Raw genomic sequence first — 15,615 nt, 5'->3', positions numbered from 1 at the left:
CTAGAATGTTCCATTAGGTAGAGCTTTAAAAGGGCAAACTACTAGAGATTGCAGCTCCAAACAAGCATCCAGTGACACTAAAAAGGGAAATAAGTGTCTACATGCAGTCATGCTGGCCTTTGAGAGAGCTATATTCTTTGGGAGGTGAATACCTGGGGGACCTTTGGAGGAGTTTGCTTCATATTCTGGTCCATGTCCCCCAAAAACACACAAACTCTGGGAAACTAGGACCTGGATACAGATTTGGGGCCTCTGTGCCCAAACCAGCATCAACTGCTTCAACCCCCCTCCTAGACTCAGAGACTCTAAGCAGAAGATTATAATCAGCTTCAGAACAACCTGATGCAGGTGTCTCCTGCTGTTATGTGTAATCTGTTTATTAAGGTGTCTTTCTCTCATTGTATAATGCCCCATTGTGTGCCACCTAGGTGTAAATCCCCGTTGTTAATTGAGTAACCTATTGTTTATGTCTGTCTGATAGTATTGTGTCCACTTCACCTTGTCACCAAACTATTGTGGGATGTTTACGTGTTTATGTTAGCTGTTCATTATAAATACTGTTAGATGTACTGATGATATTACTTTAACCACTTCCCATCCGGCCTATAGCAAAATGATGGCCAGGAAGTGATTCAGTTATCCTGACTGGGCATCATATGACATCCAGCAGGATAATAAGCCAGTGTACACCCATGGTGGCGCTCAGAGCAGCGATTGGTGGTATGGTGTGTGAGTCTGACACACCACAACTCCGATCTAGATAAAGAGCATCCGACGGAGGCTGTTTACCATGGGATCGGTTGTGTCCAATCAAAGTTGATCATGGTGTAAACAGGACAGACGCGACTAGAGGAGAGCCGATCGGCTGCTCTCCTTACAGGGGAGGCTGATTGATTGTCAGCGCAGCCCCCACGAGGATGCCCACCCAGGGCCACCAGGGATTCCAACCCATGATGACCACCAGGTATGCCACCTATGACCACCAGGTATACCAATCAGTGCCCATAAATGATGCCAGTGCCCATAAATAATACCAATCAGTGCCCATCAGTAATGCCTACCTGTGCATCCCTATCAGTGATGGCTATCAGTGCCATCTATCAGTGCCAGCCATCAGTGTCGCCTATCAGTGCCTCCCATAAGTGCCCATCAGTACCACCTGAGTGCCCATCAGTGCCACCTATCAATGACCATCACTGCTGCATATCAGTGCCATCTATCAGTGCCCATCAGTGCTGCATATTAGTGCTAATCATCAGTGCCACCTCATTGGTGCTCATCAGTGAAGGAGAAAACTGACTTTTTACAAAATGTTATAACAGAAACAAAGAAACTTTTTTTTCAAAAATTTCTGTCTTTTTTTAGTTGTTTAGCAAAAAATAAAAACCCCAGTGGTGATCAAATATCACCAAAAGAAAGCTCTATTTGTGGGAACAAAATGATAAAAAAATTTATTTGTGCACAACGTTGCATGACTGCACAATTGTCATTCAAAATTCAACAGCGCTGAAAGCTGAAAATTGTCCTGCGCAGGAAGGGGTGAAAGTGCCCAGTATTGAAGTGGTTAAAGTTTGCCTTGTTAAAGATAATGTGAATCTCTGATCTGTTTTTGTGTGGTATAAATTCTGGGTGCGTTTTCAATAAAGAGTTCCAGTTTTGCACCTAACCTAGTGTTGTCTAGTTCTTGGGTGCAATATTCAACTAGAATTTCTGGTCCTGGAGTGGAGGAAGCTGCATCTTGTAGGTTGGGTGCCAGGCGGCCTATCACAATATTTATGATATATTATTATTTATAATATACTATAATTTCATGCAACTAAAATACTGTAAGTATCCAACTTTGACTTTGTATCAGCCTTTTGCAATCCCTGCACAGCAGACTGGGCGAGAGACAATTGGGTGTCATGCATGCATATATGCCGATAAGAAACATGCGGGAGTAGGGGCGGGAGTAGGAAGTAGAAGGATGATCAGCTGCTCCTTCACTATCCAGTCAACAAGCTTGGGGTAGAGGCATCATTCCCTTCTACAGTCCATTACTATAATAGAGAAAAGTGGTATAATTTGCCTTGCTGTGCTGTGTAAACCTAAAAACTTGATGGACAGAAATACAAATACTCTTGCAAGTAAAGCAGATCCCATATATGCATTTAATCATTTAAATAACAATCTTCTGGATTAAGCAGCAATTAATTGATGCCTCTGGACAAGTCCCACAAATTATGGTCATCTGTAAACAATATCCCATTTAATTATGTCTTTGAAAAGCTTTACCGAGTTGATTTTTAAACCTTCAGGTGACAGCTGCTCTTTATATGAAGTATAAATGGCGCACACTGAGCTAAAAACGAAAACAAATGCTTAATTCATAGAGCACGTTATGGTGAATTGTGCTTTGAACAATGCAGTTGTTACATTAAGCTTTGTTGATAGAAAGCTTTTATTTCTTGTAACCCGACAACCCTCAAGCTTTGATGAGACAGCACCAAGACAGAAATTAATAAGGCTTATATAAATGCAAAGACGTATGTATTAATGGTACCAAAACACTTTCCTTTTGAGTTGAGGAAAATACAGCATTGAACATACAAATTACATGTATTTAGAATTTTTTATTTATTCAGACTTTTTCATAAAAAAAAAATCTCAAGCAATGCTAGCCAAGTTCATACTTTTCTCATAAATGACAAAGCAAACAGATATGCATTTATATAGATATGGAATCATTTTGTAGATGTGGTAGATTTGGTGGACTTTTGACAATAGATTTGGTGAACATTACATTTCCCTCTTTCGAAAAAATTCAAATACATTTCAGGTAAATGTCTGCTGATATTTTATGGTCAGTGTTAGGAGGTGTTCTGGCCATGAACAGCTTAACCTGGGGAACTCAGCAGTTACATTTCCATGATTTCAACATTTCATAGCCTTCAGGATATCAGGGGAAATCTGACATCAGGATTACAGTGCAAAGCAATGGCTTATTATTTATCACAAAATACATCATAATTTATTAGATAATTTAGACAAAATAACAAGAATAACCAGATTATTATAAAATGGTCATAATTTGGCTATATTTGTAACAATGTGGTCTTGCAGCACTTGCAATGGTCCACCATGGTCACCTTTCTGCACACTTTGCATCTTTTTACTGTGTGTTTCTTCTAGTTCTGCTGCTCTTTCAAAAACAGGGGTCTCCAAACTGCGGCCCGAGGGCCAGATGTGGCCCTTTGTTAGCCGTTATCCGAACCCTGAGGCCATATTTATTCTCGCTAATGCTGGGCCCAGGCTCGGGACATTTTCTGCCCCTGCTGGCCACAATCCGGCCCTCCTAAAGTCTGAAGGACTGGCCCTTTGTTTAAAAAGTTTGGAGACCCCTGTTCTAAAACATTCTATTTCATGTTTGATAGAGCTGGCAAAGGTTAAAGCCTCTGTCGGGTTATTATCAATGTTTATGTCCTGATTGAGAAGGTTGCCCTTTATTTCCCACCAGGACAGTGATGGAAAATCTCTTAAAACCTAAAATCAGTGATAAAAAAGGTTAGCATCTTTTACATTTTTTATTGCTGTCTATGCTTTCTTATTCCAGTGATACTGATGCCATCCATTTCTTGTACTGGTGTCAAAAGAGAAAAGGAGGAACAAACTCTCTAACAGGGTCATATACTGAAATAAAACCTGACATGAATTTTACTTATCTCCCACTCTTATCCACATCTGAAAAAAAATGGCCTGAGTTATCCTTTAATTAACTTCTAATCTGTTGGGCTACATGCAGATGGCTGAATATCTATGGCTAGTATTCTATATTCATGGCCAAATACAAACTGGCCTACAAGCTGCAGCCAGTTTGTGTGTCCACAGAAACACCGGCCCTGGCAGCACCCAGTGTCCAGCATAGGCTTTGTGTGTAGCCACTTGGATGAGCAGGTACATGCAAACAGCAGTGGTGTCAGACATTGATTTGTACAGACTACAAATCTGACAGCGGCTGCTGTTCGCATACAGTGCGTGCAAACAGCAATTACAACCACCGGCAAGCAGCTACTGATTTTTGCTAATGGCTACCCTGGTTGAAGATATTTTGCTGCCTGAATGTAGCCTTGGAACTTTTTATGTATAAGGGATGTGTTAGGATTCAGTGCTGAATAGCTACAGTGTAGGTTCAAGAGAGTAGACCCCACCACTGGCCACTACTAAAAGGCAGAAGCCGTTTCCTTCTATTGTTTGATAGTGGAGGATCCCAGTGAAGAAGGCATGTAAGCAAACTCTTCATTTTGCCTTAATGGTGGCAGATATTTGAGCTGTGAGTAAAAGTATACTTGCTTTTCAGCCTTTCTGCAGTGCATGTGGTGTGCAGTACATCTGACACTCTATCACTTCTGCTCTTCTCACCTGTGAGGATTGGGTGTCAGCTCCAATAACTTCAACAGGATTATTCTAATACTGAGAAATATGAGATACGATCGTAGAAAAAAAAAAATCATAATTCTATATGTACATAGTGAGGCTGAATGGTATAGATTTACCCACAGGCTGCCCACCACTGCAATCCAGACCAAATGAAAAGGATATAGTTAAGTAGAGCTTTAATTAAATTACATTTATTTTAAATGGAATCTTACAGGCCATAACCGATAAATGTGAAATTCATGATAGCTTTTTTAAATGATTAACTGAAAGTCTGCTAATGACAACCAAGTTGTGCTTGCTCAGACATGTTCTTGTAACAATCTTCAGTATATCCAACTGTACAAGGAACATATTCATACATCTCATAATGGAACGTATTGATGGTCATTGTTGATTGAGTACCTACAGATTGACTGAGTCTGAAATGTTCCAAACCATGATGTCTTAAAAAGACACGCCATTAAAATGCTAATCACAATTATATTAGCTTTATTTATTTTTTTTAATCCACAATCATAATTTATAATGAAGGCTTAATTGAATGAGAAAACTAGGCATACGCCTAGCACAGATTTGTCCACAAGTAGTGTAGACATTCATTAGTTAAAGTTTTGTTTACGTTTTTTTTTTTTTGTCGTATGCATTCATCTTTTTTTGTTCCATTTTAATCACCTATTTCACCATACTGTACATACAACACCCAGCATAGGGTTATTGTAGAACAGAGTATATTTGTATTACTTGTACATTTTACAAGGGCCTCAAGTATAGAATATGAAGTAATAAATGACATCTCCATTGTGTTCTACATCAGTATCCTCCACAGAGGTGCACTCTACTGGTATGGACAGGCCTCAGATCCCAATTGCTGTTTCAAGAAACAAAGATGCAAAAGCCACACCAGTGATTCCTTTTCAAGTGGATTGGGTTTCCCATTAATAAATAAGTGCTGCAGCACTTTGGATGTATTCACTCAAGTGATTTAAGCCAATGCAAATTGCCGGTGACCTGTCATATACTGAATGGGAGCGGTAGCCACATCTAGCTGCTTACAGCAGCAGCAGGAATCAGAATATTCCTTCTGATGCAGTTCACACTTGCCTAAATCACTGGTGTGAATGCAGCTTTAAAAGAGAAGTATGGGATTTTTTTTTTCTTTAGAATCCTACTTTCCTAGGCGGCTACCTGCCGGCTCCACAGCTGAGAACCGAGCAATCAATCACCGCCGATTGCTTGGTTCTCAGATCTCCCTAAGCAGAGAGTTGGTGACTCTTAGTCACCGCTGTCTGCTCTGTCCCCCTCCCCCCATGTTCACTGGAGCGCTGGGCTGTGGAGGGGGCAGGAGTGGCCAGATCAGGCTCTCAGCGGCGCGCTGAGAGGCTGAGCCGGTTGCCGGTCCAGGCATGTGGGCGGATCCCGACCATATAGTCACGATTTTTCCCTAGCCTGGACTGGCTCTGTGATGTCAGCCGACAGCAGGCTTCAGCCCGCTGTCTGCTGAAAACAGGTCACAGGAGTACAGAACGAACTGCACTCTTGTGATCCACAGGAAAAGTACAGTCAAACGAGCTTTGGCTGTACTTCTCCTTTAACCAGTTTCCTCTTAATCCCCCTGGAAAGTACCACAAATATCTTTCGAGCCTGCCAGTGAAGTCCACCTAATGCAGCTTCCTGCAACAGTGTGGAAACGATGCTGCACTGCTCCTGAATTCAGAGCAGCTTTTACACTCTCATATAGGCTGAGCCTGATTGTACTACAGTAGGATGAAAAAAGGTTGCAGGGGGTGTGGCTATCAGCATTGTCACTGCTGACTCACTAGCCTAGTACTGGTTACTGCTTTATGAATTGATAGTACTGCCTTTTTCTGGAACCCTCACAGTTTTATCTGTAGTGTTTAGACTGTCATACAGGAGACTTTAGTTGTCAGTTAAGTGACAAAGTATAGGGAAATTGTAAGGTTCCTTTATCCTGTTGGGCCTTGTCATCAATATGAAGTGATGTCCATTATGACATGGGCATGTTCATTATGACATCACATGGTATGTATAGTATGTATATTGGTTTCCCTATATATTGTACTAAGGCATGGGCATTGAAAGGCAACTTTTAATTATGCAAGTAAGCAATTACTGCAAGTAAGTAGAAACACTGCCCATAACCACCAGGTCATAGTCTAGATTTTAATTTCTAACCTACCGTATATAACAATGAAAGATGAAATCAAGCTTATTGTCGTAAACAGCACCACCAGTTTTGTGCATATGAGTAATAATTTTGGATGGACGTCCCTTTTTCCCTGTAATGGTGACAAAAGAGACATCCATACTGGTTTACTGGTTAGTTGGGTGGCTGCATTCAAGTAACGACATTCTCTTTGCTGCTGGAAACAACTCTACTGATTTCCTTTTTGATCTACTACACTTCTTTATAAGCAAGAATATGCGTGCATTTTATTGGTGGAAATGATCTCATTTACTCCATCTGATATTATTCCAAATATTCTATACAGAAAGGTGAACATCAAATTGATAACCAGGGATCCTCTTGATGTCAGAGATAGTACTGGATGGAACATCACACAATATTTTTCCAGTAGCCTCATTTATGCCCCGTGGCACTGCATCCCCAAAAAAATAAACAAAAAAAAATCAATATATATATATATATACACACATATATATATATTAAAAATTAAATAATGTTTAAGTAACCATTGTAAAGGAATTTTGTTCCCATGTAAACAATATCTGCTGAGTTGCATTATATCTTCTTTTTATTTTCTCCTTTGTTGTTGTCCTGTTGAGGCTACAAGAGGGTGCTGTCACTGATATTGTAAATAGTTCTTTAATGACTGAGGCAACGGTAAAGACTCAATTTGGTGCAAACGCTCTCTGCCAATAGCAAACCGAACCGATCTTCTGCATAAATCCATCAAAGGCAGCGGTTCCGCTGAAAAACAGAGAACATGTCCATTATTATCACAGAATAACTACTTTCTGTATAGCTACAAAATCACACTTAATTCTAACACATAATAATAACAATAATAATAAAAAAAAATAACAATAATAATAAAAGAATAATCAGTTTCCAATGTCCAATTCAGAACTAGGTGGTGCCACACTTCAATACTGAGATTGTTATTGCCAGCATAAAGAAAACCTGGCATCTTATTGGTTGTTTAGGACAAAAGATTATTGACCCATATTTAATGATACATAACCACTGCTAGAGTTCTAAAAAGAGTTATATTAAAGGAGAAGTCCAGCCAAAGCTTGTTTGGCTTTACTTATCTTATAGATCACAGGAATGCAATTTGTTTTGCACTCCTGTGACCCGTTTTTAGCAGAGAGTGGTCTGAAATCCACTCTCTGCTGAAGTCACAGAAATCAGTCCAGGCACTGCGTCATCGCCACAATGGAAGTCTAGATCCGGCAGGTCAGCCTCTCAGTGAGCCGCTGAGAGCCTGAGACGGCCACTCTCCACCCCTTCACAGCTCAGCACTCCAGTAAGTGTGGAGGAGCAGAGAGGAGAGCTGCTGATTGACAGTCTGCGGCACAGTGGTGTAGTGGATAGCACTTTCACCTAGCAGTAAGAAGGGTCGCTGATTCAAATCCCAACCACAACACTACCTGCCTGGAGTTTGCATGTTCTCCCTGTGCCTGCATGGGTTTCCTCCGGGTACTCTGGTTTCCTCCCACACTCCAAAGACATGCTGGTAGGTTAATTGGCTTCTGTCTAAATTGTCCCTAGTATGTATGAATGTGAGTTAGGGACCTAGATTGTAAGCTCCTTGAGGGTAGGGACTCATGTGAATGTACAATGTATATGTAAAGTGCTGTGTAAGTTGACGGCGCTATATAAGTACCTGAAATAAATAAAAATAAATAAATAAGCTCTCTGCTCGGGGAGAACTGAGCCATCTGCAGTGTTTGATCGCAAAGATCTCAGTGTAGAGGCACTGGGGGATGCTGTATCCACCTAGGTAAGTATGAAACTGAAAAAGAAAATATTCCTTTACTTCTCTTTTAGGCCTCAAGCACAATAGACATTAAAATACCGTTATAAAAACGTCAGTAGCTTTGCAGTGAGTTTTTCAACTTTTTTTGCGTTAAACGCAGGTTAGTGATGTTTCTGAACGTTTATTGACATTTATCAGCGTTAGAGCGTTTTTACAGCTAAAAACCGTCTCTCGGAACTAGTTTTGGGGTTTTTTTACTGCTCAAAAACACCACTGCCCAAAACTGCTGATAACAGCCTATGTGTGTATGGACACATAGGATAACATGATGGAGAGTTTATTGACTGTAGAAAAAAATGTCTACAGCCAAAAACAGCTGCTGTAAAATGTCAAAAAACGTCCAGTGTGCATGAAAGGCAAAACTTTTTGTTGTTTTTGATAGAGTGGAGAAGGATTAAAACACCTGTTATGTTTATTGCTGGTTGCGCCCCTGTTAAGGAGATTCACCCTGTCCCCAAAATGGGACACAGATGGTGAAAAAAAAAAAAATCTGACAGGCACCATCCCTTGCTTTATCCAAAATAAAAAATTAAAATAATGTTTTTCCTATAGTTCTACTTTAAGGACAGCCTCTGATGTCCTGAACAACTTTGGACACTACCGGTAGAATAAAGTATTGGAACTAATTCACATGAAATTCACACATAACCTCAGAAAAACGAAGCATATTATGAGACCCTCCCACTATAAATAATACACATTGAATTAGTGTCATGTCTAAGCATAGCTTTTTGGAACCTAGGAACACCATCAGTGAGATATGCAGCTCTAAAACCTCAGTACATGCTAAATGAACGGGGAGTTTATTGCATTAAAGTGACCAGAGAATATTTATGACACCCCCCCCCAGCAGGACATTAATGAAAAGGGATACATATAGGGTGTATGGTCTTTATACCAACAAATGTCCTTGCAATGCACACAGAATTAAGGTAAGAATTAAGGTAAGCTGTACATTTACAAGTTTTTCTCTTTTCATAATCAAGTAAAATTATTGCATGTGTTATGAATCAGAAAGCCACAGTACCAAATATAAGAGCACACCTGCTGTATAGTGCATATTACAATACTCAAAACAAATCTAAATGGACTTAGAATGATACAGTCTTTTAAAGCAAATGCTATAATCACACATGCAAAGACCATCACACATATCTCTATACCTATAATAAAAGAAAAATGCCTACAACTAAACACATTGCAGGGAAACAATAATAGCATCTGTCCTTTATATTTAGCAGGTTCCTATTACATTTATGATCCAGTTTATTACATTATGCATTCATGACTCCCTATTTATTTTATTTTTTTATTCTTTTTATTGAGTTTTTCGTGTGCAAAAAGGTTACATTATACAGCCTCTGGGCATGCCCCAGCTGAGATAACAAACATTATAACAACTCTATTGTTTTAAACTATTCTATATAAACCACTATAACTTAAACTGCTCTTGTTGCCAAAATAGAGAGGTAAGGGGAAGGAGAATGGAACCTGTACTTCAGGTGATCCCTACAGGAAAAGATACTGAGACTGAGGATAACTCATCCAGGAGAACCTTCAGATAGTAGCAAGATTAGGTCTTCACCGCTACAAGACTTTTAGCCCAAGTGTACATTTAAGGGGATCTAGAGCCTATTGTCTTGCGTTTGTGCTGTCTGATTCTAACCCTACATGCCAGATTTTGTCAAACTTAGCTGGGCAGCTTCTGGAGAGATAGGCCATGACTCCCTATTTAAACAATATACTGGGCAAGGCTGTCTATTAAGCAACTGGTGGAAGACTTACTAGCAACTGCTCATCCTTCCTCAGTAAGGCTTGTTTCACACCTATGCATTTTTAGTCCGTTTTGCATTTTGCAGATTTTCTCGACAGAACGTGTTCCATAGGAAACCATGTTAAATGGGTTGCAGTGCAAATCTGCAAAATGCAAAAAGCACTAAAAATGCACAGGTGTTAATCAGGCCTAAAGGTCTCCCAGCACACAGACAATATTGGATAGCAGCTGAAGAGGTCTTCCATGTACTTATTAAAAGTTGAAAGCTTCTTTAAGGCTGGATTCACACCTATGCATTTTTTGTGCTTTTTGCATATTGCAGATTTGCACAACAGATAGTATTCCATAGGAAACAATGTTAAATGGACTCTAGTGCAAATCTGCAAAATGCAAAAAGCACTAAAACTACATAGGTGTGATACCAGCCTAAAGCTGATCTCCAGGATGATATAAAACATACAAATTAGTGCAGCTCTGTATTCAGTGCATCAAAAAAATTTTTTTTCAAATGCAAGTACCTGACTTTGATTTGGTATCAGCCTCTTGCAATCACCTATATAGCAAAACTGGTTAGAGGGAAGCAGCACAAGTAGCCAATCAGCTATGCTGTAGTGCTCCTGTGCTAACAATAAGCATTCTGCTAGGAGGAAAAGTGGCAAACATGAACTCAGTTTGCTGTTTCTCTTTCCACTGACCAGTCACAGGCTGGGAATGGGAAGGAGAGTATGTTTTACTAAACTGCAGCAGATAAAATCAGGTCTTCTTCTCTGCCAGATGGGGCTGTCCAGCAAAGCTGTATAAATCAAACATCTAATATAAAGTCCGCACTGTGATAAAGGAGGCTGCTAGCAGAAAGGGTGATAAACAAAAATCATATTGAACCATAAATATATGCTTCTTTACACTGGGAATAATCTGGAAAAAAACGTTGTTGGTAGAGGACTTTTTGCATTTAAAGTAGAGTTCCATCCACTTTTGAGAAGTGGTCTTAAACGAAAGACCACCTCTCCACCCCTTGTTTTTGGATATTGAAAATTTTAGTTTTTTTCCCGTCGTACCTTTTTTGGAAGTACGCGTGTACTTCCAATTCAGCTGGGCCGCAGCACAGGATGTCATGTCCTCTTCTTCGACGAGCACCCCTCTTGTCTTCCGGGACCTGTGTATGTCCCAGAAGACAAGCTGGCCATTCACAAGGCGCCGGGACTCGCGCATGCGCAGTGGGAAACCGGCAGTGAAGCCGCAAGGCTCCACTGCCAATTTCCCTTCCCTTAGTTGGCGTCTGCACCCGATTTGATGGACAGATCGGCCCCGGGGAGGCAGACTTCGTGGGCTCCCTGGACCGGTAAGTGTCCTTATTAAAAGTCAGCAGCTACCGTGTTTGTAGCTGCTGACTTTAAAAAAAGGCTGGAACACAGCTTTAATTAACACTTTTGCACCTTTGTACATAAATACTTTATTTTTGTTGTGATATTATACTGCACTTTAGGATTAGTGTAGTGATATTTATGTTGCTTTTTGCACTTTATACAGATATGTGACTAATTGTTGCACTTTGTGATTAATTGTTGCACTCATTGTGTGGCACTGCATGTGAATATCTTTAAAGCTCTATAAATCTCAGGACTGGATGGACAAATACAAATAATTTGCCAGCTAAAATAGCTCTCCTATACTTGTATTTCATCTGTATATTTATCTATTTGCCTGGAGTTCAGCTTTATGTTTTATTGATGCGTAATACTACATGAATATCTGCAATGCTAGCAATTAGTGTATTGAATACTGAACGTTTATCCTCATTCCTGTCTTCAAGCAAAATATAAATTGAGCTTGTCTGCTATAGCATATCACCCCTGCCTATTTTTTATTTAATTTATATCCTTGCATGTTTGAATGGGAGGTGAGCCAGCCCAGCATACCATGTTAAGGTCAAATCTTCAAATCTCATATAACGGTTTGAAAAGCATTGCCAAGCCAGTGTGGCAGAGTGCATTAAGGGATTTGGAATGTGCACCTCTAGGCTGAGCACGCCGCAGACACTGCAGTGCGGTGTGGAATTTCTGCTTTCAACAGGAAACCATAGGTTTCCTCATAGGCTATGAAAATACTAGTCATGCACATTTGTACAGTAACACACTGTGTAGAGTTCAAACATTTTCCAGGGATTGCTGCACCAGCTCGGCTGTGAGAACAACTCCTATGAAAATTCCTGAGAGCTGACTGCCTAACTGTCAGCAATCACCAGCAATCAATGATCGGCATTATTTTCTTTTGCATATTTAAAGGGGAGCTCTGGCCTTACTGAAAGACAGACTACTGTGTTACCAGAAGGAGCTGTTTAAATAATGGAATACAACCAATTCATTCTCTAGGCTACTTGGAGGAAAAGCTTATATACTGTTCATAACCTAACAACTTCACATGGGCGTGCCTGTGCCCAGCCTACGCCACATCATCCTGACAGCACTGATTACTCAGAACAGGATCGGTTTCCATTGTATAATGGAAGCCAGAATTTTTCCTGGTTCATAAGTCAGTTCACATACAAGAACAAAAACTCAAATGACTCCTCCTTATGTTAGGCTAGGTACAAAGGTCTACTGGAAAAAGATTGGGCAACCATTGCTTTGCTGGTCCATGGTTAGGTATTCTCCTGTGTGGAGGACCTGCTAGAAGAAATAAAGTAAAGGGGCACTACACTGCTAAAGCAGATACTGACTGCACCCCACATCGATTTTAACTTGATGTGCTGCTGTGCTGGGAGCTTGCACTTCTCCATTGATCAGACTTGTGCTGATATGCCCCCCTCCTCCCCCTCTTAGGCACATACCACTAGGAAGACCAGTTTCCTGCTGTTTCCCCTCCCCTAGCTCTCTGATCCCTTATGCAGCTGAGATCAGAGGGTATGTGATCACTTATACAAAATATCATAAATACATTTGTTCCCTTTTTTTTATATGTACACACAAACGTCTTGCCTTTCATTCCTTTATTAAACTGAATGGGTTCTTTTACAAGGTGAGGTTTCACATATACTTGAAACTAAACAACATGTAGTTTGCTAAAGCCACTTTCTGACTCCATACATGCACTCCAGCATATTTAGCCCTGATCAAGGGGGGCAAGTGCATTGGCTTTGTTTCATATGATTTTATATTGGAATAAACTTGTATCTGGACTAATATCATGGTGTGGAGCTTCAGTCCTAGACTTCGTCCCATCCCATGGAAACTGTTGAAGCCCTATGTTGTGCAGCCCATTGTCTATATCAGTGTTTCTCAACCTTTTTTCATTCAAGACGCTCTTTACAATTCTGCACAATCTTGAGGCCCCCCATTACAAAATATAAAAGACAAAAACAAATAGTTTTACACAACACAGCACCATCCACATACGTAGGACATCCAACATTAGAAGTAATTCATTTTTACTGGCTAGTATTCTTATGTTTCTCGTCTCTATCAGTTTCTCTCCCTTTTCTTAGCTAACGTGACCTCAGTGCTGATGGAGAGAGGCAGTGCCAGCAAGGATGCTGTGCAGAGACCCAGTGTGCTCCTTATCAATCCATTATATAATCAGTTGTTAGGATGCTGTCTAAAGTCCACTGTCAGCTGATCCAGGCACTGGAGCGATCCCGACTTTAACGTAGGGACCCACCCAAATGCCTGGACCAGCAACTGGTTTGGCCTCTCTGAGCCAGTTGCTCCCACTCCCTGCACAGCCTGGTGCTCCAGTGAGCGCTGGATGGGCAGAACAGAGAGCCAGTGAATGACAGTCACCGCCTCTCTGCTCACTAAAGAACGAGAAGTGACCGATCAGAGGTCTTTGATCACTCAGTTCTTGGTCTTAGATGCAGCGAGGAGAGATGCAACATTAGACTGATGCTGCATCCACCTATGGAAGTATGAATGTTTATTTTTTTTAAATTCCCATACTTCTCTTTTAAAGAACCATGATAACATATTTGGAGTTTATAAAGGATTCCTGATCATCTTGTGACCAACAACAAATCACAGAAATGCACACTTCCCATGTAGTGTTAACAGAATTTATTTATAAGATATTGTTCATTTATCATGCTATATTTGCATGGAACAGCCATACTGGCCCCAACACAACCCCAGATATATTCTGCATACTACATTCTACCATATTAGCTGAAACTTTAGTCCAGAGGAAATATTTGCTAACTAGAGAGCAGACCTCTGTTGAGCTTCACTTGAAGACTTTGATCAATGCAACTAGTATAAATTTCTTAGATCTTCCTTCATCTGTTTTTTTTTTTTTTTTCCTATAGTAGGATTTCTTTCATCTTCTCTAAGCATTTATTAAACTGTAAAATGAGTCATTACCATCTGTGCCAGCGATGATCCTACTAAACACACTTAATTCCACCTTGTTTCTTCAAAGAAGGCCTGTTTAAGACACTGCAGGCCTAGCCGCAAGGCAATTTCCTGTTTAGCGCTTCTGACCCCCCCCCCCCCCCTTTCAGCGGCTTCCCAGTTCTAACAGAATTGGCAACTGCTACTGGTTTTGCATCGTAGCTCCCTCTGCTGGCAAAATGTGATTCTGTACTTCAAGAATTGCTTTATCAAATCATAGTGATGGCACAAGGTCCTAATCATCTGACTTTCTGTATTGTCTAAAACACTGGTTCCCCGCTAGTGATGTCTGCACCGCAGGAGGTATTTCTACTTGATTTGGGGGCATACTCTTTCCTCTTACATAGGATTTGCCTAAAAGCCTGAAATAGTAACAAATTGCACACTATATATATATATATATATATATATATATATATATATAAGGATGGATGGCAACTAAAAGAGTTGAGAGTTTTCACACAATAAATAAATTTGCTTTAAACATGATTTACACCATTTATTATGTGAAGATTCTCAAGTCCTTTATGAAATCAGCCTCAGTATACAAAGAGGGCACATGCTGAGCAGATATAACAAAACCCTTTCAAGTGTGTATTTATCAGAACAAAGGGAGGAAAACAAGGCTTTGTTTAGATGTGCAGCTGTCATTGCTGCACCTCTGAAAAGGACTATGCAGTGAATTGCATTTCAGAGGTGTTTGACACGCAATGAGGAGGTGATATGTTGCCTCCTCACTGCCTGTATTAGCCATGTGAATGCCGGTTCACCAGTGCATGTGGTTCATCACCATAATGTGTGAAACCCTGTACCAATATCCATTCCTTGGTCCTCCCACTCTTTGTGAAACTGGCTGCCCGATGGTGGCTATGGATGTAAACAAATCAAGTATTATCAGCAGTGGACTCATTTGGAAACTGCAGAAGAAACATCAGAGGTGTAATAGGCCCCTGAAATCTCCATAAAGAGGACTTGTCACATAGAATATACTATCACTCAGTGGCTTATCAGTCTTATAATG

General features: G+C 40.4%; 1 protein-coding gene across 2 annotated transcripts in view; it reads right to left on the bottom strand.

Moving 5' to 3' along the window:
• Nucleotides 1–2,597: 2,597 nt before the first annotated feature.
• The window catches only part of SPSB4 (splA/ryanodine receptor domain and SOCS box containing 4), a 211,341-nt gene continuing 198,323 nt past the window's right edge, over nt 2,598–15,615 (bottom strand). For both annotated transcript variants that reach the window (XM_077488280.1, XM_077488281.1), the window contains exon 3: nt 2,598–7,366. In XM_077488280.1, coding sequence (XP_077344406.1) covers nt 7,239–7,366 — 128 coding nt within the window. In that variant the 3' untranslated portion in view covers nt 2,598–7,238. The remainder of the gene's footprint in view (nt 7,367–15,615) is intronic.

Source organism: Lithobates pipiens, unplaced genomic scaffold (genome assembly GCF_037356315.1).
Source record: "Lithobates pipiens isolate NorthernLeopardFrog02 unplaced genomic scaffold, aLitPip1_a1.2 Scaffold_18, whole genome shotgun sequence".
NCBI lineage: Eukaryota > Metazoa > Chordata > Amphibia > Anura > Ranidae > Lithobates > Lithobates pipiens.
This window is presented reverse-complemented; position numbering and strand designations above follow the sequence as displayed.